Source organism: Trachurus trachurus (genome assembly GCF_905171665.1).
Source record: "Trachurus trachurus genome assembly, chromosome: 24".
Taxonomy (NCBI): domain Eukaryota; kingdom Metazoa; phylum Chordata; class Actinopteri; order Carangiformes; family Carangidae; genus Trachurus; species Trachurus trachurus.
In genome coordinates this window covers 13,386,960-13,414,686 of record NC_139910.1, presented here as the reverse complement: position 1 = coordinate 13,414,686, position 27,727 = coordinate 13,386,960, and the positions used below count along the sequence as shown (strand labels likewise).

At 41.8% G+C, this 27,727-nt stretch overlaps 2 protein-coding genes across 2 annotated transcripts in view; one reads left to right on the top strand and one right to left on the bottom strand.

Moving 5' to 3' along the window:
- The window catches only part of ostm1 (osteoclastogenesis associated transmembrane protein 1), a 181,554-nt gene that overhangs the window by 109,402 nt on the left and 44,425 nt on the right, over positions 1 to 27,727 (top strand). The gene's annotated exons all lie outside the window — the stretch shown is intronic.
- afg1lb (AFG1 like ATPase b) lies at positions 77 to 27,727 on the bottom strand. Its single transcript, XM_084000641.1, has 13 exons — positions 27,621 to 27,727; positions 27,106 to 27,395; positions 23,648 to 23,699; positions 23,424 to 23,525; positions 23,039 to 23,166; positions 19,025 to 19,124; positions 14,595 to 14,653; positions 6,033 to 6,115; positions 5,153 to 5,223; positions 4,232 to 4,332; positions 2,678 to 2,818; positions 1,097 to 1,204; positions 77 to 699 (listed from the first exon to the last, which is right to left on the bottom strand). Exons 1-13 carry the CDS (start codon positions 27,694 to 27,696, stop codon positions 559 to 561), a joined length of 1,452 nt encoding a protein of 483 aa, XP_083856767.1. The 5' UTR covers positions 27,697 to 27,727; the 3' UTR covers positions 77 to 558.

The following is a 27,727-nucleotide window of genomic DNA, read 5'->3' as shown; positions in this document are numbered from 1 at the left end:
CATAACAGTGAAGATTAAGCCCCGGTGTAGTTCCATGAAAATAGAAACAGCTTGAGAACATTTTCACCCTTTTCAACCTTTAACCACTAGAGGGTGGTAGCCAACTACTGTAAAGGACACTTGGCCCCCTGTCTCTCCTTGAAAGAAGCACCTGTCACGGTTTCACACTTGTTGGAGAGCTTTTTGTGTTATTTAAAATAAATAGTCCTGAAGGAGGGAGAGAGAGTACGCCTCACAGGATAGGACCAAACAGTAAATAGATATAATACACACGAATAAGACAAAGAGAAGTTAAAACCAAAGAAAAACAGGTGTCCAGATTTACATAGTTATATATTTGTCATTTGTCTGTGGATATCAGGAGTTTTTTTTTTTTTTTTGAGATAATGGACTAAACTGCTGCTTATTCCCTAAAAAAATTAGCTGTGGTTGCCCATAATAGACTTGACCTGTTTTGTTTGTGCAAAGCAGGAGCTTTTTACTTATGCAGCGTCAGTAGTTAGTGAGGTACCGAGTTGTCTGGAGGTATACAATTATCCTGGCAGTCAGAACTGGGTGTTAGGTGTTTTTCTCGCTGTGCCTGCGCTCTCCCTCCATCCAGTATGACTCAGTCTGCATCTCCGTCAGTCGGGAGACGGTCCTCTGAAAGGCAAAGATTTCCTCCTCGGCTGTGAACAGGGTCAGACGCTCTGCTGCCTCCTGAAGAAAAGGAGGCGACACCGGGGTTAGCAGCTAATGCACTCAAGTCCTGTCCACACTGAGATGAATGAATGATGAATGAATGAACACTGCATCACTGAAAAGACCGAGAAGGCTCTCAGTGAAACTACAAAACTACACCCTTAAAGTATGAAACTAATACGACTTCAAATGGAGCTATTAAATAATAAGAAGTCACATATGTTGTGTGCAATGTAATAGGGCGCAGTAAGTTAGATTACATAGGGTTGAAATGCCATGAAATACACATGTGTGTGATCTGTCTTCAGATTGAGGAATCAGTGATGTGCTTTTTGTTGATGTCAAGTTTCCCTTAATTTTTCATTTTTGATTGGACGCGATTGTTCCCCTGCTGTTACTGCAGATGTGATCTCACCCCGCTGAGGCCCAGGTCGTCCAGCAGCTGTCGGTCCCTCTCATCATCCCCTCCGGAGTGGACGAACAGCCGGTCCAAAGGAGTCACCGCCAGCAGCACCACTCTCACCTGGGACACCGAGTCGGGGGTGGGGAGGGAGACAAAGATCAGACACCATGAGCGTCCAGCTTGTTTATTTATAGAGGTAATAATTTTGTTTATTAATAATGATTAAGAGTCTCTTCCCTGTGATCAATATTATCCGAGAGCGGTTCTCCATTCATTCGTTGCGTCTTTACAATGACAGTGCTCGTGTTACCGGTCAATTTGAGGTGTTTTATTTCATTTCTGGGATGAACTAAAAGCATATTGACACCATAAAGTACCTACTGATGAAATTACAGAGAGCTAGTATGAAGTAGACACAGTGTGTTGTTGAGCAGTAAGGCACTTGAATAATATTTTTGCGTTTTAGCTACAGTACCAGTAGCAGTGTTTCTTGTCCTTTTATTCATTTAGCTGGATAGTAACACCATTTGTTCAGATTAAACATTCATACAAAAGTAAGAGAAGACACATTATAACATTAAAAATTGTATTCTTCTTTTTTTTTTTTTTTTTTTTACATGCTTTCAGTTGGTTAGTTGCAGTTTTACACCATACAGTGATAATCTTACACTGCAAACTTTGTGGCTGAATTGTTTAATTGTTTTTGTGCAGCTCTCTCCTGGTGCAACATGCAAATTTCCCACATTTCTTTAAGCAGAAAGAAATGTTTTTTTCTCAGGTCTATGTGGAAGATTTCACTCACTCTGGGCTAATCCAGCAAACAAAGTGGAGCAGCAACTCTGAATCATTTCTTACAGACCAACATCAGTGCCCGAGCTCACCAATGCTCTCATCGCTAAATGGGAGGAAATTTCTGCAGCCAGGTTCAGAAACACAGAGGCTGTTAAAGCAGCATAGTAAAGCCCACACACGTTTAATGATGCTGTGTGTAGTTAATCTAGTATGTGTACTGTGTGTGGTTAATCTATGTGAATCAATGATAGGTAAAGGCAGAAACGTACATTTGAAATCAAAAGTGTAATATAATATAATATAATGAGTGATGTGTCTTTTTTATTTTTTAAAGGGGACTGAGGAGTTTCGGAGGCGAAGTGTTTTCACACTACATTTCCCATGAGCCTCCGCGCGCACGGTGAAATTCTTGGACCGGTGCAAGACAGACATCTGGCCAAGAATGTTTTCATTCATCAAGAACGAAAGTCGGAGGTTCAAAGACAATCAGATACCGTTATAGTTCCGACCATAAACGATGCAAACTAGCGATCTGGTGGCGTTATTCCCACGGCCCGCCGGGCAGCGTCCGGGAAACCGAAACTGGAAAATGCTGGCCGTGTCGACCACTGAATAATAGTATCAAAATTACTATAAAGACAAATCGATATAGTTATTGAAAATGGACCCATTAACAAGTGTGGGTAACGTAGATTCATCCACATTAATGTGAAACTCTTTTATAACCAAAAGCAAACTCCTTGGGGTCTCTTTAATTTAATTTAACATAACGAGCCAATCCCTTGTTTCTCAGCTGGATACCTTGTTGTCGTAGAAGTTGTCTATGAGCGTGGTGAAACGTCGGGCCTCGTTCTTCTGCGCCAGCGTCAGCACAGGAACGTGGCGGATGAATACGGTGTCAAAGAGCCGTGCCATCTCCAGGTAGTCACTGGCACCCAGCGGCTGGAAAACAACAGCTGAGCAGGTTACACAGAGTCAGGCCTGAGCCTTCTTACCCCACAAGAGCAGCATCGCAGTGCAGAGGCTAAACACTTCCAGTGGAGCGTGATGTGCACAGCTGCTTCATAAACACACTGTGAGCTCTGCAGACATTATATTTGGCCTGACAAAAACGCTTACTGTACTGTACAGCGGCGGCGCTTTGTGCAAAAGGTTCAGGCTGATGTCATTTAAGTCCCTGTCCTTGGTCCTTTGCCAGTCAGGATGATTGCTCCTGACGCTGAGGCGGATGTGCCAACATATGTCAAAAGAAGCCTTGAAGCCCAGATGCCTGCAAAAAGCTCACGGCTGCCCATCAATCTTGAGACTTTACATGCGCCGCAGATTACTGTACCATGCGGCTTTATCACAACAACGGGGCTCAACAATTCACTGAATCGTCAATAGACTTGCTTTTTGACATTGAGCGGAAAATAGGACTGAGATGGAGGGAAGGTGATTCAGGTTGAGAGCAAAGGCTTGGACAATAAGCACGCGGAGGAGAGAAGAAACAGAATGCAGGGGCAATAATAAGACAGGAGAAGTGCTTTGAATCTGAGCAGTTTTGATTAGTGGTGAGTGGATTTTGTGTGTGTGAGTGTACTCTGTGTGTGTTTGTGAGTAGGAGGAGGAGAATAACTCATAGCATCTAACAGGGATATCTGTGGTTTGAGTTCACCTAGTTCGCTCTACACTATCAAGGGTGTGTGTGTGTGTGTGACGTGCTTGACACTGCACGATGATAATGTGCAATATGTGAAAATATTATGTAGTTTTGGTTATGATTGTGCAATACATGTAAATAATACAGGTACACTTTTGAATTACATTACTGAATGTTTATTTGACTGATTGAAACATGTTTATTTTAATGACTACTGCACTTTACTGTGATCCAGACTATTGCACTTTACGTTACAATGTACTGCTACATGCACTTTATTAAAACTGATGGCACTTTGTTATTAATTGCACTTGAGGCATGTCCGCACTTTACTAGATGTCTCTACTGAATGTACTGTTCCTTTGTTTTAAGAATGTGATTACCTGTTTTTATTTGTGTCTCTATTTTACCCAGGGAACATCTGCGAAGGACAACAGATGGAAATTAGCTACAATCTGGCATGTTTACATTATCGTATACAGTGATGTCCATTAACTTGCACTGTCTCTTTCAAATAAAAATAAAATAAAAAATGAAGCTGGTAAATAAAGTCGAGATGCCCCAAAAATAATCTTTAAAAAAAAAAGACACACTGACACAATTTTCTGTATCCCAATGTTCTTTGTGAGCAATTTATCAGAAGTGGTCAAAGTATTATTCTTAGGAATATGTGAAATGATGTGACTAAAAACTAATTTGGATAAAACACTCACTCTGCCACACAGCTCATCAAAAGTACAGTCAGCGATGGAGCCACAGGTCTTTTCCAGAGTCACATCTCTGCCCAGCACTGTGAGCACCTGAGGACCTGTAACTATGGAAACACACACACACAATAATATTAGTTATCCTCAGTCATACAGTACCATGCTGCGCTAGTGTCACATTTACAGTTGGAACATTATATTAAAAACAAATCTATCAAGGACAGAGAGACCGTTACATAATGTATACAAATATAATGGTGTAAGAGAGAGATATACACTCAATAAGCACTTTTTGGAAACACCTGTACACCTGCTTCAGCGATCAAAATGCAGGTTTATATAATATTTATATATACTGTGGGTTTAGTTTTACCATTGTGAATAACACAGCGATGATATTGTATATTTATATATATATATCATAATATCAGCAGGTCCCATGAAACCAAAGCCTCATATCATTACATTGTGCCACATTTCCCCAATGCACTAGGTAACAGGTTTAATTATTATGGTGAGCATGGGCACTTTATTTTAAATCGATCTCCCACACACTCACACCATCCTTCAGCTGAAAATAGCCTGCAACAAACAAATGCTGCATTTACACCTGTGTTGCACTTGGAAAAACATTAAGTTCCCACATGTTTTTTTTTTTATATTATCAAAAAAAACAAACACATAACATAAGAATCCACATACCTTACCTCACAATGTGTAGCACAAAACATGATTGAAAGCATTCAAAAACTCCCTTTATTTGCTACTTTGTATGTATGTTGCTCTGTGTGCTGAACAATGTGTCATCATGCTGCATCAGATGATACGATTTACTGGGGACACCTGAACACATCTTACGCCTCCTTACATAACAGAGCTTCTTCTTCTTCTTGGACACATTTCTCTCTGGGCTGGTATTTTACTTACCACTCTTTTGTCTTAAAGCCAGCTCCATGAACAGAGCATCCAAGAAGGCCTCCGCACCAAGCTCCCCTGTGCTACACAACACACAAACACACACACACAGGGAAGAAATAATAGGATATGAAATTAATATTGCTGAAGTGGCCACATCAAACGGTGGCAGCAAGGAGAGCGCAGGAGGGGGGGTACTTAGCTTTTCACTCCATCAGTAAAAAACAGGATGTTAGGCTCTAAACACGGGCATTAGCCTGTGAATGCACGTCAAAATGAGATTTTAAAGTGTGTGTGTTTTTGTCCGTCTGCGTGTGTGTGTGCTTGTGTTTTAACTCCAGGTAAAAAGGGTGTGACGCGCTCTATTTACATACAGTGAAAAGACGAAAGCACTTGAAAGCTCCAATACAGCAATGAGCAGCAGCAGTGTCATTCATGCTGCGTTTGCCGGTGTATATGTAATGAGGAAAATAGAAAACTAGCTTTTAAGCTCCACCATTTTCTCATATTCTATTGATTCTTCTTTCATTCTTTTTCATGGATCTCTCAAGGTAATGTAGGTCTTTATAAATCCTCCATCTGCCTCGGCCCGTTTATACGTCTGTTTGCCTTTTCTCTCTGGCCTCTGAAAATGAAAAAAATATCTAACTCGATGATGTACACAAACATTTTCTGAGCGTCTGTGTGTGGGTGTATGTGTGTGTGTGAATGCTTGTGCACATGTTGTGGATGCAGGTTAATGTCGACTCCTTAGCAGATACAAAACAAAACCTCTGAGCTGACTGCACACACAGAGGGGCAAACAGGACCGATATTAGTGTGTGTGTGTGTGTGTGTGTGTGTGTGTGTGTGTGTGTGTGTGTGTGTGTGTGTGTGTGTGTGTGTTTCTCACAGGTAGTAGAGTTTCCCTGCTGCAGTGTTGTCCAACCTCCTGTAGTCAATCCCAGCATCGAGGCAGATGGTGTGGCAGTACTCCTGTACAAAAAAAAACATCATAATGTGACTATGGTACCAATAACTCAAAGGTCAGTCTACAAGAATCTGATTCGTTACTTCATTGATCAAAAAAAATTAAGAAATTTAAATTTTTTATAAGGGGTGAGTCCATTGTGTATCTACACATAGGCTATTCACATACAGTATACACATGTACATGTACAAAAAGAGCTATAACCCTATGGATTGTGACAGTAGGCTGGGTAACTGAGGAAAAAATAAGAAAAACAATAATAAATTCAAAATCACTGAAGTACCTCTGGTGCTGTTTACACTGGTTAGAGCTGCCATGACAACACAGCTAATCTGTTTTATGTGCAAGTAATCTGAATATGTTCGGATTCGAACTGTTACCTGAACAAAACAAGTCATTTGACGCTCACTTTGCGAATCAGGAGTGATTTTTGAATTTTTATTTTGGCCAAATCTGAACATTTGTGGTGCAGTCAGAGGAGATTTTTGTAACGCAAGAATATTTTCACATATATAAAGCAGATAAACTGGATACCAATGGAACAAACATGAAGATGGCGTCAGAATAGAGGCCATCTTTCACTTTCATTGTTGTCATTTGTGAATCTTTTCTGAAGTCTCTCTTTATTCATGAGTTCTTGAATTAGTGCATCACACTGTATATTACGTCTTCTCGTTTGTTCTATGGCTTGCTTTAGTACCTGCCAACATTTTAAAAAACAGTTTCTTCTGCTCTGCTGTTCCGAGCTGCTCGTCTGTCATGTGAAATGTGGACGCAGGCGCTTCCTCTCAGTATAAATAATAAAAACGGACAAAGAGCAACCGCAGAGGGCAGTCGACGTCTCTGTCTTCTCTGACAGGCTCTGGGATTTCGTGTCACTCGTTCATGGTTTATTGAGCTGATCTATTGTTCCTGTAGCTATTCAAAGTTCAAACTTTTCCAGATAGTGTAAAACGTCAACAGGATTCATGTCAGGGAGTGCAGCGCAAACTATAATCATCTCCACCAGTCTATCAAAGAAAAGAAAGGAATTGCATATCATCCCATCCGAGCCATCGCCTGGCTGACTGAGTATTCAACGACAGCTTCGGTAAATTATGAAATCAGTGAATTTCTGCCACTGGCCCTCTTAGGCTGCAGGATAATTAGTAATCATCACAAAGCAAGGGGACGGAAATACTCTATTCTTCTCCGCTGTCAACTTTTTATCTCCGTGTCCGCTCACACAAACGGGGTTCCCACTCTGAGCCAATTGGCTGAATCAGGCTTAATAACAACCTGACAAACTCGCCCTCCCCCACGCACAAAAGGGAGGTGTCATTTCATCAACCTACTGTGACCCCACCAACGGGTAAATAGTCCCTCCAAAAAGGATAAAAAAAAAAGAAAAAAAGAAAAAAAAACTTGTCACTATTGCCGTCACATCATTAGATTCTCAGTTTGTCTTTTCTCCTGCCATCTTCTATCTACTCCCTCCCTTTGTGCGGCGTCTCCACCGACGGTGAGGACTGCTGATGCGTTTTCTTGACGGAGGAGCGAGGTACAAATAAGCGAGGGGAGAAGAAGGAGGAATGGAAACACAATCAGTGATGATGATTCCATTGGTTATTTATAATCAGATGAGGCTGAGGCCTCGCAGGTCATTACTTGATTATCCATCTTGAGGGGATTGTCAAGTTCTCACTCCTCCAAGATTTCATCCGCCCACACATTGTGGTCTTGCACCCCCCCCCTCCTCTCCTCTCCCCACCCCCCTCTCCCCACATCATCCTCCACCACCACGACTCTCCTCTCTCAGACTCCAGTACTCAGTCTACTTTGCAGCATCAAGTCTCAACTCCCTGTCACTGTTGTATTTTAGCAGGACTTAAATATCTAAACTGGCTGCACAGTTTCCGTCTTGGTCAGTAAGATTAATAAATCAATTGATTAGTTGGCTGATTAAAACTTTAATTGATTAATGGCACAGAGCTCTTTTCATAATTCTCAGCCACTGTACAGTATAGAATAAAGAAATAATCCCATTAATCGGGTTAATCTGTGTCAGTACACTCACACGTAGCCTATGTGAATATACTGTAAACTCATGGCGTCATTGGTAAAGTTATTTTTCAAGTAGCTACACTAAACATTGTCTTTGTTTGTTCTTCTTCATCTGATTGGACGATGAGATTAATGTTTGGACTGTTGGTTGGACTAAAGAAAGGCTTTTATGACATAACATTGATTCTTTTTCAGCATTTTGTGACATTGTACACTCAATAAATAATCAATTTATCAATATACTATACTGTAGTTGGAAGATTTATGGATACAACTCCTCCCTTCCATCATGTTGTGTTCAAGTAACGTTAGAAGTTTTGTACAGAAAACGTTGTCTAACAGTATAATCTGACTTTGTGATTTATTCCAAAGATGCTGTTGTGCAGTGTTGAAACATTTATAGGATTAATAATTGATATTTTGAAAAAGAGTCAGGTTTCACTCCTGAAGTGGAAAATGAAACCGTTTCTTTCTCTTTTTGTTTGAGTATAAATGTGAATATTTATAGATATTTGCGTCGTTCTGAAAAACAAAACAGTTTTATCACCTCAGGCTTCAGAAGATTGTGGTGGAAAATTTGCAATATATCATATAAATCATATGGTGTTTAAAAAAAAAAAAAAAAAAAACATTTTAAATTGTCTGTTACACAAATTGTTTGTTGTAGCCTAAAGTTTTGGGCCTTATTATCAAGCATTTGTACGAGCTGTGTGAAAAGCAGCCCTAATTGTAGCTGACTCACAACACAGAGAGATGACAGACGTGAGAATCAGAGCCTCTATAGAAGAAAGTCATCCAAACACATGTAGCTCCAATCATGTCATTGTCCGAGTTGTCCACTGCTCTCTCTGGACAGCCGTTTAGCATAAAAACAGAGTGGCTTTTTTTTTTCTTTTTTTGGTGGCTGCCTCTACTCCCCTCTGCGCCCACTCTCTCTACGACATATCTTTCTCTATCCTTTACTCCTCAAAAAGTTGCTTTTGAGTTTTTCAAAGAGCGCGGTGCCATTGAGCTGCAACAAAAGCCAAGGATAGCTGACTATTGGGCCCTGATGAGGTCCACTCCCTCATTACCCGGCAGCAGAAAACATTTGATGCTTTTTTTGTTTGGCCTGGAGAATTGACCAGGCCTCAAAGAAATGCGGGGTGGGAAGGCTGAAAAAGAGACGAAGGGGGGAGAGATGGGGAGATAGAGAGAGAGAGGAGAGAGAGAGAGAGGTGGGGAGAGAGGAGAGGGGAGGAGGGGGGGGAGAGGTTGTCGTTCATTCAACCATGTGTGTCTTACAGCCTTGTGTGGCGGGACTGAAGAAAAGAGGGAGGGAGGGATAGAGGGGTCGAGAGAGAGAGACGGGGTAGAAAAGAGAGAAAGCTTAAAACACTGCCTTTATGCTGGCAAGTTCTGGACGACTCTTCTGACATCAAAGTGTTTTCACTAACTGGGGAGCTGCTCTGTGTGTGTGTGTGTGAGTGAGTGGGGGGTGTATCTGGTGATTTTATTCATTCTTGGGCAGCCGGGGGGGTACGTGACAATGTGAACACCCTAATTACACCTAATGATCTATTCCCTTAAAGTGTGACCGCCTTGGGCCAGCGATGGTTTGTTCTGCGGGGTCGTTCTCACAACCTCCCCCTGCCTCGGCTGCTCCTCTTGGGGAAACATCTTTTGAGTTGGAGGCCCCACCTTTCGTGATCCAGGACCCCACTGGACCCCCCACCCTCAACCCCTCTCAAAGCTCTGTTGAGGCCCAAAAAACCCAAACCGCTCCAAAAAAAAAAAAAAAAAAAAAAAAAAAAGCACGGTGCAGGCTGTGCTTCCTGCACCTGGCCAACAGAGGCTCCACGCTGGTGGCAACACAGCGGTTAAGGCTAAATACATCATATTATGATTATTGCTATTTCAGTGAGAATGGGCATTTCTCTTTGTTTTTCCATTTTCAGTAAATAAATATAAAAAAATTAAAAAAAATTAAAAAATTGACACACCTTTAGAATGAACAGGTGCGTGTGAAAAGCCAGAAGGCCGACAAGTCTCCATCATCAATGTCTAAAAGGACCAAAACGTTTTCAATAAAACAATTACCTGATTGCAACTAAAGATGGGAGTTCATTCTGGTTCACTTAAATATAAAATTGATGATTTCATTTTTGTTTGCTCTTTGCCTTGAGCAATACTTGTGGTGCCAATAATGCACAACAATGCTGTGACACATTTTACCTTTAACCAGAAAAACAAAAACAAAAAAAATGCAGCTCCTGTGATTTGGATATTGCACAAATTGCGATTTTGACTACATCGCGCAGGCTCCAGCCCAGTCTTGTTACTTGGTGTGACTGAAACCAATGGACTAACTCTTATATTCTTCTTTTAACTTGTCTTGCCTTGTCTTGCCTTGTGTGATCAACAGTACGTTATTCAGGTATAAAGATATAAAAACAAACTGCTCAGGTAAACGAGTCAGCAGCCCATCTCCATATTCTTCATGAAGAAGTAGCATCTGTTTCAGTTTAACATCAAAAACCCGTCTTCTTCTTTTCAACTTCACAATGTTTCAACAGTGAAAAAAGGGACAGAAAATCAAGCAGTGAGAGAAAAGAAAGAGCCACAAAGCATAACAAGGTGCTTTAAACCTATCTGAGAAGTTAGAGGTGAGAATAATGATTCTGAATGACATGTTACTGATTGCCTCGTGTTTATCTGATAATATTGTGGTTATGTGTAGACCATATGTGGGTCTCATTTCATTGCACGGATTTTTGATGTACACAATCCATGATATGTCTTTTGATGGTTTAATTGTTTCAGGCCTGATATTTTGAACAGTGACCTGTATATGGATTGTTATGTAAACATGTGTTGATGTAATTACTTTGATTATGCTGGGAGGGCAACAGGTGACACTAATTACTGGTATCCTCCCCCTATTTATGTGCCCCACCCCCCTACACATCAGATGACCTGATGAAGACCCAAGTGGTCGAAACGTTGTCCTTTTAATAAATTCTTGGGAGCTCGATTATAGCAGTTGTGCGGACATCGTTTGTTTTTTCTACTTGTCAGTTTTTGTCCTGCACCTGCCTGCACTGTCTTGGATGTGCGTGCACTGTCCTTCCTTGTCTGAATGACATGTTGCCTTCAGATTTACAAATGAATACATACAGTAGAGGACAATGTCTGTGTGAATGTGTGTGTGTGTGTGCGCACGCGAGCTGGATTAACCTGCACACATCTAACAAAACAGAAAAAAAAAAAAATCAGTGTGGCAGCAGGGAATGGGAATAATAAACCAAGGTAACTGGATCAATCATAAAATTAAACAATATCTAAAGAGCGGGAGCGAGTTCCTCTTGGTGAATAGAAGAAAAATTGATTTGTCCTTTACTATTTTTTTTTTTTTAAAGCCAAGAGACACAAATATGAAAGACGTGAGGTATAGACCCTCCAGGCTCTCAGTGAGTGGCTCTGCCCTGCCATTAAATGCTCTGGAAGACAATGACAGTCATCAAATATCAGCATCCGTTTTGATTTGAACTGGCAGGCAGCCAGCTCTTCAGGCGGTCCTTCTCTCACCAAGGTCTCCACTAGAGGACCACATCCCTCTCACTCCTCAATTTCCCCCTCATCTCCATCATCCTGTTTTTATTTATATAGTTCTCCTTTTTTCCCTCCTCTAATCACCAACTGGGCAACACAGCAATTATTGACAGTGTGACACACACACACACACAAATAAATAAGAGAATAAGAGCGGATAAAAAAAAAAAGATGGGTTGAAAACAGCAGGAAACCAAGAGATACTCTAAAGTTGCCTCAGGGTTGTTGTAGTTTTTGTTGTTGTTGTTGTTGTGCCACCTCTCCCTCCATCCCTGCACCACCGCGCGCAACACTGCTATCGAACAAGCGGAGGGAAAATAAAGTCACTATTCTGCTGCTACAATGCAGAGACCTGACCTTGGGTGAGTAAAGCCAGTGAGCATAACAGGATAGTGATAGAATAAAGAGCGGGGATGGAGGGCTGGAGAGAGGATGGCCGATGAAAAGTGAAGTGGAGAGGGAGGACAGTTTGCGAGAGAGAGAGTGGGAAGAGTGTCTTAGTTACAATACTGCCAGTGTCCATTAAAAAAAAAGAAAAAAGCCCTTAAACCCTGTATTTTACCGAATGCTGAGCTTTGCTATGGCTACAACTAAAAAAAAAAAAAGATAGAGGCCTAAACAACTGAATAGACTCCCTGATGGAGTCCACAGAGAGCCCACTAAAAAGAACAAGAAATTACACATGACTGAGTGAATGGACGAACGAGTAAACAAACAAAAAAGTGAAAAGCTTTCGGGAACTTTAAGATTCTGTGATTTCCATGCCTGACAAGTGGGTCTATTTAAAAAAAAAGAGAGAGAAAGAAATGCGTGCTTGATCTAATTTCTCATTTTCAAGATGAGGAAACTGGATTATTTAGGGTGCTGTGGAAAAAGGGGGATCCCAACTAATCAGGAGTCAACAGTTAAATAAAGACCTCAACCCAGGCGGACAGAGGCGGAGGATTAACCTCTTCCACTCTGGCTCAGGTGATGGGGAGGAGAGGTCAGGGGGGCTATCTTCGCTTTTTAATGCCCTCATTCATTGGCTATAGAAACACACTCAGGCCCGAAACATATGTGAGAGTGAGCTGCGTCGGGGAGACGGCCCTGCAAGCATTAATTCAATCTATTAAGGGTCAGCTAGTTAGCAGCGTGACCCCGCTAAAACACGCTTTAACTTTACAGAACTGGCCGCTATAGAGAAGGCATTGCACCCCCTCACAAAAAAAAAGCCCCCCCCCAAAAAAAAACGACCCCCAAAACCAGATGGCCTCACAAAGAGGAACATGGGACCCTGAAAGAGAGGAGGTAGTGCAGGGCAGAGAGGCACAACAGGCATTCAAGACCTTGATGAGGGTGGATTAGAGAGGGCAAGGGTGCTGCTGGGAGAGTGGGTGGGGAGCAGGGTGACTCCAAGGCCTCCCCAGTTGTGGGGCACTTACATTTGTGTGCTTGATTCTTGATTGTGTGCATGTGTGTGTGTGTGTGTGTGTGTGTGTAGAGCTCTGATGACCCTGAAACTGTCTGTGGCCTGAGCCCTAAAAAAAAAAAAATCAACCATATTACTCCTGTCCAACGTTCTTGTGCTGGAATTTCCTTATGTCATCATCACACTGAGGTCTTTGATGTAACAGGCAACAGATGCATGTAATGGGATTATAATAACACAGCAGTAATATAAACAAATAGTTATGATGCTTTCGAAATCACCACAAAGTATGTCAGTGACTGTTTGTTATTGGAGTACTCTAAACCAGTACATCAAAATCAAAATACATCGGTGGGTCTCTAAACTTTGTGTTAATATGTCTGTATGTTAACGCAGGTGTTTAAAACATTTTCAACTTTGAAGCTATAATAAATGAAATGCATTCTTTGACATGATACAGGTAGTAGTATTTTGCACCCATTAAGCATTTATATAGGATAATTCAGGGATCAGAAAAGTTTGGTTAAAATCAATCACCTGTATCGTATGCAAATCAAAAGTCAAATTAATATGCAGGGAATCATTATTAAGGTAAAGCTGGTTAATAAAGGTCAGTCAGGTGATTGTTTTGGATCATTTTAGGTGAGAAGTTGCATAACTTATAATTATTAGACCTCACATCCACCAGTTAAAAAAGTGTAAGTGTTCGGTATTTGAGGAGTGGGCATGGTGAGTGCCACAATGGTTATAATCTAATCTCTTCATTTTACCTGTTGTTTCCCACAACTGTTAATTTTTCCTCATGTGAATGGTGCAAAGGAAACACTTTTTACATTTACGGCAGTGGGATATTGTTCGTCGATACTATTTGGACGAAATGCCAATAATAGGTGCAAGAATGCAAACCGTCCTCTGTTGCAAAATGCATGACAACAAATTATTATGCAATTATTTATGATCATGATCACTCCAAACACATCAATGATCATCTGAGATGCAAGGCAGGATAATGGCGCTACCTGCTTAAATTGCAAAGTAGATTTTTTTCTGGAAATGCTAACTGCTGCGTCGCTCCCCTCGCTCGCTCGCTCCCCCCCACCCTCCCTTTACTTTTGAAATGCAAGCAGTCTGGGTCAGTCACTCAGCCCGTCCGCCCATCTCCCATTCACATTACCTGAGCTCACGCCTCGCTCTTTCCATCTCTCACTACCTTTCTCTCTCTCTCTGTGAGTCTTTCACCGTGCCCTGGTATGATCAAAGACAGCTTTGTGACACTGTATGAGGCATCCAGGAAGCAGAAAACATCAAACCACTAAAGAGCAACTTGCAAAAAGACAGACACAGAGGGACAGAGGCGCGCATGCAAGTGTGTGTGTGTGTGTGTTTGTGTGATAAACAAATGAATAAATTAACAAGACAAGAGAGAGGGATGACTCTACCTTCAGCACATCGATGAAAGGTAGGAAGGTGTCCCTCTGAAGTCCGTTTTTGTACAGATCTGAAAGAGGAGGGGAGGGCCTGTATTAGAGCTGCTGTTTAGCCTCCTAATAATGTCATTCCCCCGCCACAGATTGGCAGATAAAGTGGCTATTGATGAACTGAAGGATGGGTGGGGAGGCACGACAAAAGGACTGGGACCAGGGGAGAAAAATGGATTTCTCTACCGGCAGCGGCAGCAACATAAAATTCATTACATTCCCAAACAATGGTGGCGAGAGAAAGGACTGTCGCCTTTTCAGCGTGGACAATGTCCACAGCAGCTCGCTGAATAGAGGTTTCAATTAGCTCGGCTGGAACAAATTACATCTGAAGTAGCATCCCTGATAGACAGATAAAACAGATAGGGATTCACACACAAACACGGACAAAGACACACATACAGAGACACATACAGAGACACACACACACACACTGATGTTTAAGCTCTCTCCAGCTGCGAATGCAAACAAGTGGTCGGTGGTTGTTGTTGATGTTTGGGCTCGAGCTTACTACAGTGAGACCTGACACACAAATAACACTCACTTGATAACTCCCACACTGTAATGAACCGTGCTGTGTGGGAGACTCGACTATTCTCCGGTGTTAAAGAAAGAGTCCGAACAATTTTGAATGTCAGACTTGGATATGTTTGACTTGGATGATTTCAACTTTTTTGTTAATGTACAACTAGCAGCTAGTTAGCTTAGGATAGAGAATGAAAACAGTTAGAAAGGTAACATAAACTGCCCTACCAGCACCTCTAAAGCTTACAATGAGCATATAATATCTGGTATGTTTGTGCAAACTAGAGAAACTAAACAAATTGGTTTCTGTCTTTACTCCAAGCAAGGATAAGTTACGCTAACGCTAAGCAGCTGATAACGGGCACATGACGTCTGTCCAACTACCTATTTCTCCGACCATACATTTCTTTATTTTTGCGTCCATTAGTCTGACCTCCCATTTCTCCGACTTAAGTAACCCTAACCCTAAACCTAACCGTAACACTGTAGAATAACTCGGATTAATGGGTAGTTGGAGAAATGAGCGGTCGGACTTTTGGGCGGTCGGACTGACATATGCTCCTCGCTGATAACGCTTCATAGTTGCTATACTAGCATGGTACTGTAGTGAATCTTCTCACCCAGCTCTTGTATTGTACAAAAAACAGAGGTTATCGTCCGAGTTACCTCCTCTGATGACCTAGTATTGGAAAGTGCTATAACCATCCAGCTGGACAAAGGTTCACTCTTCAGCATGCTAACTTCAATAGAAGACAAAAAGTGATAAAGTGTGAGACAAGGTGGTTGTCTTCTACCTCTGGAGACAGCTGTTGGTGAGTAAAGGAATGAAGTTTGATGCTGAATTCATGTTTCTTCTTTACTGGTAACCAAATAGCTGTTAATAATGCTATGAAGCAATAGCAAAACCCTCTTTAACAGGGATAGAAAAATGGAAAGGAGGCTGAAAAGTGAGCTGAATAACACAAAGAGCCAACAAACTGTTAATTATAGGACCATTTTGAGTCACACTGTATATCTAATCATGAACTGACGCAACCAGTGCTGCCATTAGTGAAACTTATTATTCATTTCAGGTAACAGAAATAAGCGGAGTCCATTAATATAAAGTGGGTGTAAGATCCAGTGGACTGAAAGTGCTCCCCCGTTTCCTTCACGCTAACGCTCCTCAATCTCATTAAACTCCATAAGTATATAAAAACAATATAACACCGTTTTAGCTCTTCTAGAAAACACCAATCTTTAAAACACATCTAGTGCTTTTTGATACCAGCATCTCCACATCAATAAAGACGGAAAATGTATGCCTTTCATGTCCAGTTGTCTCTTATGGCTTTCAGTATTCCATTAACCATGTAATTAATACCAAGTAGGCTCTCTATCAAGTTTGCATGGTTTGGCGCTTTGTTCTTAATAGCTAGTAAATATCAGAGAAGCGAGTCTTTGTCTACGAGAGCCATCTTGCTGCCATCTACTTCGTACCCACTCAAGGTTTTTTGACACATCAACATCTTCCTCGGCGAAATAAAAAAATAAAAGACATCAGATAGCGCATCACGCATTTATCTCTACCTTGATCACCGTCTTGCTCACTCTTTCTCCAGCCATACTCGGCTGGCAGTAAATGCAACATCAAAGCCTGTTTAAAGGTTGTGTCATGTCTCTGAAAAGGTGAGAGCTGTATCAAATGTTCCCTGGCTCTTTCCCTTTAGTTAATTGCTCTAAGTAGGAAGTCGTGATGTAGATGTATGTAAAGCAACTGTCAAATGTGTTGTTGATGTTACTTTGGGTTACACACAGGTGGAAGAGAAGTACTGTACTTCCAGGAGTATTACTTGTAACTTTAGTCAACTGTTTGCTGGATGGTTTAGTAGACCTGCAGGGCCAATGCAGTGTTTGACTGTATTTTTACTGTTACGTCTGCGAGCTGAACTTTTCATAAACCTCTAATACCTTGAACTCTTAACACTCTCAATAAGTCATAAAAGCTAACAAGCATGCAGTTACTCCGACAGTGAGGTGCAGACTGTTGTAAAACTCCCGAAAGTACCATGTTTTACTATAAGTTTCTCTTAAATCACTATTATGCAACCAAAAACTCAAATGATTAACTGACAAGATTGTGAATCAAGAAACTGGAAACAACCTCATGATTAAGGCAAGATGACCAAAAACATCATGTGTGTGTGTTGGAGAGATATTATGCAGCTGAGTGTTATTCTATGTAAGTGTTGAATGAGTTGAGTCCTGTCTCTTGGTGCAGTGTATTGGCCAGTGTGATTGGTTTCTATGTCTAATCTATGCAATGTATGCTGCTTTAATTGCTTTTATTTACTGAATTACTATCAACATGTCTATTACCATCTGGCGAAGGGACTGCCGATGAATAGCCCTCAGCTAATTCGGGCACATTTACTTTCTGTTCAGAAATATTGGTCAGTGTGCAGTCCCTTTTTATAAATAAAGAATTTGAAATTTGAAATTAAGCGAAGTAAATACTGTAATTTAGATGAAGTTAGTGGTGAAACAGTTGGCAGTTAAAAGGACTTTCTACACTCAACATGTTTGTCATTTCTGAGTCAGTGCAGCATCAGCAAGAAATTGCTGCTTGTTAAAATGCAGTTGATTCAGTCTCTTATGCAAAGCACGACATTGCTTCACCTTCAGTTTAGACTATCACAGCTGTTGCTTCAATCCCTGGATTATTGACTCAACTGTATTTTAAGTTTTTGATCATGACACTGAACCCCAAACTTCCCCTGATAATGTAGCATCAGTGTCTAAAGGCATGTTTAGAGCCACTTTGACTAAACAAAAATTACTATATATATGCAGTCCACACTATTATCTCTAATTCAGAGCATTCAAGTAAATGTTGCTGCTCCGATACTTATTATGTCATCTCTTACTTTCTCAACACACTAACAGCCATTTTGGGACATGTGTGACTTTTCTGCAATAAAATTGTCTCCTTTGATGCTACACGCAATTATTCAATGTGACAAACATCAGAGTAACATGACAATTTTTGAGACTTTTTTCCCCTCATGGCGATGATATGGTTCAAAACTATCCTTTTTGGTTGAGAGCAGCAGTAAGAGAAGATATTTGCTGATATAATATACAGTACTAAATACACTGCCTGTCCCCCAAAAAAGTCACACAGTCTAATATTTCGTTGGACCGCCTTTAGCTTTGATTACGGCATGCATTTGCTGTGGCATCATTTCAATAAGCTTCTACAATGTCACAACATTTATTTCCATCCAGAGTTGCATTAATTTTTCTCAATTCTAACTCAATGGGGTTAAGGTCTGGACTCTGTGGTCACATTGGACCACATTTCTTCCTTGAAGATGATGGTTCCCAACTATCCTTCCAGTTTTTAATAATGCGTTGGACAGTTCTTAACCCAATTTTAGAAGTCTCAGGAATCTCCTTGGATGTTTTATTAGCTTGATGCCAATAATTTGACCCTTCTGAAACAGATTAACATATTTTCCACGACCACAGGATGTCTTCCGACATGGTTGTTTAAGAAATAAGACTCCATAGGGTTAAATAAATTGTTTCCAGCTGAAACATAATCATCCATGCAGTAATTATCCAATGGGAGGCTCTTACCTATTAGCTTAGTTAAATCCAAGTGGTGACATTCAATACTGATCTATAAGTTGTTGCTCCTATTAATGTTGTCTCAGATATTTGTGACTTCGCTTTCAAATGTAAATCTTGATCATTTCTGAAGGGGTGTAGTACTTTAGACTCTTTATGTGCATGGACAAACCAGTAACAGAGCTGATAAACAAAAGGCTGACAGCAAATAAAAAGCACATTATTGAGTTTATAGACACTGGTGGTCATCGTACCGTCGGGGGCTCTGTTGGAAGTGGCCACCACCACCACTCCTGTCTTGAACAGCGTCTCAAACAGCTGTTTCAGGATCATGGCATCAGCGACGTCGGTCACCTGACAGAAGATGAAGAGGAAGAAGAGACACATTCATGTACTGTATAATTTACCTTTTCTTGCCACACTGCATGCCCATGTGTGTGTGTAGGTGTAGGTGTGTGTGTGAGTGTGTCTGAGGTCAAACCATGCTATTAACACTCCATGTTGATTAGTGTCATTCAGGTGTGCTCATTCAATCCTTTGTGTCTGGTCATGGCCATTCAACTCTAACACACATCCGTGCACGCACACATACACATGCACACACGCACACACACCTAAACCACTTGAACTGACTGCAAATGGTCACGAAGCGGCTTTCTGCAGAGGACAAGTAGCTGAGGCAAAGCAGCGGACCCGAGCTAATCAACTGAGCAGACGTGAGAATGACCCGAACGCAAGCGAGAAAACAAGAAAAAGAAAAGAATAATAAAAACGGTGCGGTGTGAATCCAGACTGAGGTCAGGATGGCAGACAAAGCTTCTATCCAAGATGGCCATATAAAGGCATATAAAAAAAGGCTGCAGACACAAGGTTTCACCAGGTTATAACACATTAATCCAATTCAACCGCCCATTGCATTTTTCATTTACATCATTTCCACGAGTCCGCAATAAACAACGGTCAATGACAGCACTGAAGCAAGGACGTTTATGAGTCGCTGGCTGTTACATGAAGAGCTCTGACCTTTCTATTAGCAATGCAGTGCTCTCACTTTTGTTCTTATTCTCTCGTCTCTCCCTCTTTCACCTCTGTTGTTCTTTTGAGCATGCATGAAGGGAGAAATCATGTTACCATGTGACTCACACTAGTCAAAGCAGCACCTATACAGCAAACCTGATTAAGCACAACGGCTGAAAAAAAAAAAAAGATTCAAGGCGGATGAACTCGCAAAAGAAAATTAATTAATTTCAAGCTTCTTTTTTTTTTTTTTGCTCAAAGCCGATTTTCATCTACATTCAATACATAAAAGTGACACACAAATCATTGAAAAACAAGTGACCTTCGCTTGCAAAATTATTGCTGTAAAGAGAGCAACTAATGGTGTAGGCTGTAGAGAAACATCCCTTCTGACTAATAAACTACATTTTAAGTACACTCAGAGAAGGACTCAAGTTATTTCCATCATTTAAAAAAAGGATATCTTAAGAATTAGGATGTGCCGGATAAAAAGGAAGACTTTTCAGCCACGGATCTGTCCCGCCCTCTCTCTCTCTTACGGCCTCTTACCTACTTTTCTGTATATAACAGGCACTTCTGATGGCCATACCCACAGCATATGCCTCCTTTCATAGTGTGGAGAGTCTTCTGCTTTTGCATATTAGCCCCACTGCCCTTGCCAATACTTGATTAACATTTGTGTTAAAGCCTTGATTTCACTAAGGAGAGGTGGCTAAGGGCATGAAATTAGTGTGTGTGTGTACTTGTGTGCGTGGCAGTGATTGTGTGTGTGCGCGTGTAATGAGAATCAACAGAAAGCCAAGGCTCTGTGTCTCTCTGAAGGGGCCCCCATTTCCTCCAACCGCAGGATTTTATTTTCATTTCAAAAGAATCATTTAAAAATGACCTTTTATACAACCTGAATTTGTTTATTCATGTGCCCTCAACATGGGCATAGTATGAGGGGCAATATTGATTGCTGAATGAGTAGGGGGAGAGGGAAAGAGAATGGGCACCCACAGTATGAGAAAGGTGGAGGGGACCGATGTAGCACTTGTGGAACACAAAAATAATGGCGCAATCTCCGTCAGCCAATGCTGATATTTAAATGAGCATCCAATTACTCAAGCGGCTGTCAGTTTACAGCAAGGCACACGGGTGCCAAATTAAACCTCTTTTGATGTTACACCTCTTTATGTACACAACCTATGAGCAATTTCACAGAGGCTGCACAGTGACTGAGGCCCCGAGACAATGATGCTCAAGCGCTTTCTTCTCACTCTTCTTCCTCCCTTCTCGCTCTCTTCCCATCTTTCCATCTCGGACCTCTCAATGGGGCGAGTATTCATTAGGGGGAGCCGGGTGGGGGCCGTAAAAGGAGGGAGGGGGGCTACAAATTACTGATAATGGCACGGCGCTAATGAAGAGAATGGAGAAATGTCATTAGCATTTAAGAGGATAAGATCCATCTGACCCACCGCCGCCAGTCGCTTTCTAGCTCCACTCACTTAAGGAAGCAGAAGAGTGCGACTGATACCCAGAGCCTCATTTGCATGGCTGAGTGGAGGAGGATGCTGATTGGTATAGACCCCCCACCCCTACCACCCAGCCCACCACTCACCACCACCACCACCCCCAACTCTCCCAACCTCACAACCTCTTGTTTATGCATCACAAACAACGCGCACATGTCTGCTTGTTTCTCCCCCCCCCCACCCCCCAATCCATTCACCGGTAGCAACAGTCGACAAGCGAAAACAGCAAAGCTGGCGACAGCAAACAAAACAAATCAATGAGGATGCACAAACAGCGGCGCGGTTTAAAATGTGAAAGACGGGTGGATGAAAAGGAGCGGCTCTTGATCCTCGCAGATGCACAGAGAGTGATTAGAGAGAGCAACCGCACCTTCTGTGACCTTTGGCCCCCGCCGGCATTAACTGTAATGATATCAGTGAGGAGAACGGCACCGTGCTGCATCTGCAAACAGATGTGCTCGGCTGCTGCTGATGATAAAGATAGGAGTGTATGTCTTTCTCTATGCCAGTGAATGGATGACTACCTCACAGAGAATAGAGTGAGCTTCAGCGGTGGCTCTCTCTTCTGACACCAAATGGTAAAATAATGAAAACTCTGCAGCGCTAATGGCCGACGGTGCCTTTTAGTTGTGTACTGTATATCCAATATGCAAAAAATACAAAGGACTTGGTTGTAAATTGTGGGAGTAAACTGATCATGTGAGTGTATAGACAAGCCACCACTGATTGATCAGACTGCTGCAGGTTTAATATACTAACAATGAAAGTGTTGAACATTTAAATAGCTGAGATTTCTGAATTTTACTACTCCTGTTACCAGTAAACTACCATGTTACTACAGCGTACTACTACAGGAAGAGGACATTGATGAAGTCAAGGTACAACTGTACTATATTCAAAAAGGCCACTAGGTGTCCCCAGTCCTGTTTTTGTAGGGACATCGTGCTCAAAAGCATCCTGTTGTCCACACGGGGAAGACACCGGCTGGGACTGAACACTAATAAAGAACCAAGTTTAAGCACTAAGAATAAACAAAGCGAACCTTCTCTATAGGACTTTTTGTCTTGTTAACAAAGAAGGGTCACAACATTAAAGTTAATACTATTGAATTAACTCTTGTTTTCTTCCTCATCACTTTTGTATGAGTTGCTGCTGCTGTTGTTGTTGTATATACACCACACATATTTCCTGCAGTTTTCATCTAGCCACGGCCCTTTGTTTGAGTTGGATCCTCATAAACAGCATAAAATGTTTCTTGCTGAGCTATAAAAGCTCAATACTGTTTATGTTATTACCAGCATATTTATAATAATGTACAACAACAGGTCTTCACATTTTTTGGAACTAATTAAAGTAGCACATAATAGGATATCATGAATATGATGCAAAATGCTGACATTTTAAGCATTTGAACGATGTTTTCCGATGTGCAAACTTTAAAATACCTTTTAAAAAATAGATTTTTACTGTGTTATCTAATTCTGCCACCTAACAGATGTGTCATTGCACTGCAATAAAATACCTTAACATCAGGACACCCTTGTTAACTCAAATCCGAGCATTTCATTTAACCATGTAACCTAATATTTAACACTAGTTTCTGTGCACCAGCGTATGAAGGAAATCTGTGCAGCTGACATGAAGAATATCAACAACAGCATAACTCAGTAACGTTGAAGCAGATTTTAAGAATTGACAAACATGCACTCAAACAGTGTCTGTGGCAGGCTCGCTCACCTGAAACTCATCAAAACACAAGAGGCAGGTTTCGCTGCTGATCTCCATGGCAACCGGTGATATGGGGTCATAGGTGAACATAGTCCCTAGCCTTCGTTTTGGCAGGCTTTGTTTCCTCCGATGGATCCCTTTAAGCAGCACACAAACGTCAGGCACATCTTAAAGCACACCTGCATCAGCAAACCAAACCCACACTGACAATACTGAATAAAGCAGTAATTTCACCTGTATGCATAATGGTAGACAATTAGCAGGAAGGGCTTCGGGACAAACAGAGAGATAAATATAGGATCTCTAGCGAGCGGGGAGTCAGAAAACTTACATCAAGTCACACAAAGCCAAGCCTCAGTAAGTTAGTGGAGGGGAGTGGGAGGACGATACTAACTTTTGTGAATGTCCAACATGAAGCCATTGAAGTGGACTCTCTTTTTACGGGCGTTTTCCACACGGGAGTAAAACAAGTCCATGAGCATGGTCTTCCCTGTGCCTGAAAGGGGGAGACATGGAGACAAAAGCCATTTTTCCAACTTATATAATATCCTGGATCTTGGACATCCTTATCATTTCTATGATTAAAAAAATAAATTAAGTTTCTATATGTGACCTTACCAACATCTCCGTAGAGATAGAAGCCTCTGGGCGGTCGTGGAGCAGGTTCTTCCTTCAAAAGGAAAAATGAGGAAATGACTGTAGTGTGATTGTTTTTATAAGAAATCTTTTAACAGCTGCTTATCATCAACAACAACAATGTATAACAGTTAAGCACAAGTCATTAGGGTTATCTGCATTTAATACATAGATTAATTCCTCATTAAATGTGCAAGACACTATAGTAAGTGACCTAAATAAACTGCCTTATATTCATTACCATATAAGACTGAATCATCGTTTAATAAACAAAGTATGCTGAGGCATTAAGCCACCACTACAGTGTGAGGTTTCACATTCTCCAGACTAGCCCACTGCAGGGGAGGAAGACAAAGGGGATCTAATCAACAAGACAAGCCAGGGTTCCCACGAAAGAAAAGCATCATCAGAGGAACAATGGGGGGATTTGTCAGACAAAACGGAGAGGACTGGATGAGGCTCCATACAAGATGGAGTGGACTTGTCTGTGCAGCCTGTTTAGCGCTGCTAATTGTGATACGGTACTGTTGCATTGAGGTGCTGCTGGAAGTCATTGTGCTGCCTGCCTCCTATCATCAAAAGATCCCTGCTTCAAAAAAAAAAAAAAAAAGAACGTCTTCTGTGTGACCGAGCTGAGAATATTGAGTAAAGCCAAATATCTCTAAAGAGCGCCCAAGCTACGTGAACGCTAACGTGTTGTCAATTTAATTATGACGGGATGACATGAGGCATATTTGTATTTAGCGGGATGAGCTACAGATGTGTTGCCTCTGGTTTTAATGGTTGATGATTGTCCATGTCTGAAACCGGGCGATGCCAAATAGCTCTGGAATTAACTCAGCGCTGAAGAGACAGGATTGTCCTCTCAAAATTTAATTTGGTAACTATTTCATGGGGAAGGTACTCAGTGTCCACTGCACTTGGTGTCCACCGCACAAGGAGCACTTGACTCTGGTAAATGCAGACAATGGCCGATTGAAAACTAAATGAAAAAACAAACTTGTTACCCATCCTCTCTCTCTGCTCTCTCCACTCTCTCTCTTTCTCTCCCCCCCCCGCTCCTCTCATCCTCTACTACCCCCCCTCCCCCTCCCCGCACCATCCCTCCATCCACCGCCGCCTGTCCTGCGCTTGGAGTGAAATACTGGAAGAGCAACAAGCCTTTCCTGTCTGCTCTGGCATAACACTATGTGACTTCTCCCTGACTTCCCAAGCTGCCCTCTGGCGTGGCGGGGTAATTGTCAGCGGTGGCCGGTAGCCATTCTGCTTCGGCAGAGTGGAGAAAGACAAGGCTGTCCCTCAGCCGCTCCGTCTAGCTGAGCTCTGTGGCCTTGTCTCACCTCCTGGTGGAGGATATAGACTGGCACATGAGTGGAAAGTTCACACGCAGGACAAAGTCACTTTGGCTGCAGATAAACATGTTTTCATGGAGTCATTTTTAAAGCCAAAGACGCCACGGGGAATCAACCAGGGGAAGTTGATAAAAGTGCTTTTATGAGTTCGGTTTAACCGGTACAACTGCCCTTTCCCACTGGAGGCCTATACCGTGTACAGGACGACTCTATGATGCACGTCTGACTTGAAGAGTGCGGCTCCCACCAAACAATGGCCCATTGTTAGCCGACCATCCGCAAAACCACGCCACATTGGGTCAATATTAAGTCAAGTGTACTCTCCTCACAGACTTGGTCAGTTAGTGAGGACAATGGCGGCACTTTCACAGAGAGAACAGACACCGAAAGGACAGTGGTATGACCTGATTCAAACCAGAATAATTGCATAAGTACTCCAGTCAGTGTGTGTGTGTGTGTGTGTGTGTGTGTGCGTGTGTGAGAGCCAGCGCAAGAAATAAGGTGCAAAAAGGAGAGAACGGGAGGAGGGGGCGGCGGTGGCGGTGTTGATAGCCTAACACCAAAGTATTTGTCAGAGTCCCAAATCAAAAGCAAAAAGGACAAGAATGGCCCAGACAATAGGGATCCCCTCATTACTGCATGGGGATGGTGAGAGAGTGAGAGGGGTGCCGGGACAGGCCCAGCGGGAGGTCTGCCCTGCTGCCTTCCAAAATCTCTGCTTAACCCTATGTGTTTGTGCCAGCCAACCAACAAAAAAACAAAAAAAAAAACACACTCCCACCACCAAATACTAGACAGTCAGCTCCCCTGACCTAAAAACAACAACAGACCCCTACATTAGGGCCGTTCCAAAACTCCCATCATGCACAATACACTTCCCAGACCCCTACCCTCCCTTTGACCTGAGCCCCATGGCCACCATCAGCGATACAACTGGAGTACAGTGCGAGTGGACTCTGTGAAGTCCCTCCATATGTTAGACGTCAATGGGGCTTTATAACAGAATGAGAGTCCAGATGCCACACCGTCAAAGGCTTTAAACATATTCATGCTGTCATGTAAATCCCAAACCGTGTCCGGAATCGCAACCACCGTTTTTGTTCATGCTCCGGGTTTATTTTGTAATGTATGCACTTTTAAAGTTGTTATGCAGTGCCCTTAAATGTTTTTTCCCCCACAAGTTAAAGAAAAAGTGTCAACCTCCGAAAAGTCAAACTTTCTAGGTTTTCCCTGGGCTTTCTACAGTATTTTATGGTCTTCATCAAGTGGATGGAGTTTGCTCAGTTGTAATATTACCCACGGGGACTTTGGTTTTTAATCATAACAGCTACAGATAGTTGTACGACAGAAACTCCTGGACAACAAAGCAAACCCCATCTGATGGTGAACACAATGGAAAAAGCTGGTAAAGTTAAGTTTGAGACAACAGCACTAGTCTAGATTTTAAATGCTGGTAGTTTCACTTTGTTTATCGCCCAACATACTACTGACCACCTGGAATACTCCCTTTCTTTTGAGGATGTAGTGTTTGGTTTTCCTAATTGATTATCTGGTTTCAGCCAGAAAGTTCAACATTATCATTTAGATGTTATAACTGATAAAAATGCACAATCTTAAAAAGTTCAGTTCTTTAATCACTGACTATCATTATAGTGTTTGAAATAAATTGCAACCAGTACATGCAAACCATGGCGGCCATTACTAAAGTCAAAGAGACAGAAAGAGCCTGTTGTTCTGGTAGTACTGAAGAGACCGTTTCTTTACTTCTGCTCCAGTGACAACTAAAACTACTTTGACGCTGTTTTCTATACTCCTACATGACTGTGGTAAATCTGTGGTCTTTATTAACTCTCTTTAAATCTTTTGAACACCATTCACATGATAAAAATGATTAATAAGGGATCAAATCATGATTAAAAGCACAACAATTCCATTTATATTTACACTGTGATAAGGAACATGTAGGGATTTCATAATAAACAAACAGCCTACATGAACAATGTCCCATGTGTTTTGTAGGAGATACTTTCTCATTATGGCAATGAGTATTACTGTATTGTGACATGGCAGTATCAATGTTTTTGTTACCTTATCAGTCGATTTGCCCTCTTTGTTTTTAGCTGTCATAATGTCTTTGTCTTCCTCATCTTTTGGGTCTAGTCTTTGAGGAGGTGGGTTCAGGTACATGCTGTTACTGTAGGACTTCAGGGTGTGTTGCAGCTGTGCCAGCTGCTGGAGCACGTGTCTCTGCTGAGCATCCTCCCTCAGGGAACCACACTGAACCAGGTGATCATAGTGCCCAACAGTTTCAGACCCATCAGGGGAGGAGGAGGAGGATGAAGATGAAGATGAACTGCATGTCCTCCAACTCGTGTAACCTTGAAGTATTTAAAAAGACATCTGCTTAAAACAAAGCACCCTGATTCTACAAAATACAGTAAAACATACATACAGTAAAACAACACGCGCTTGAAGTGTAACCCAGTGACTACAGATGATGGCAGGTAGAGTTATCAAACCTGTGTTACCTAAAAGACGCTGTAACGCCCTAAATCCCACACAACCAATCACCATTAACTACTACATGACAGGGAGACACTTACTTTTACCCGTGCAACTGGCTGACAGACAGTAAATCCTCCTTTTGGTCAGCGATAGATCTTTGAGTAATAATTTCATTGAGCATCTGACAACTGCAGGCACCGTGTAA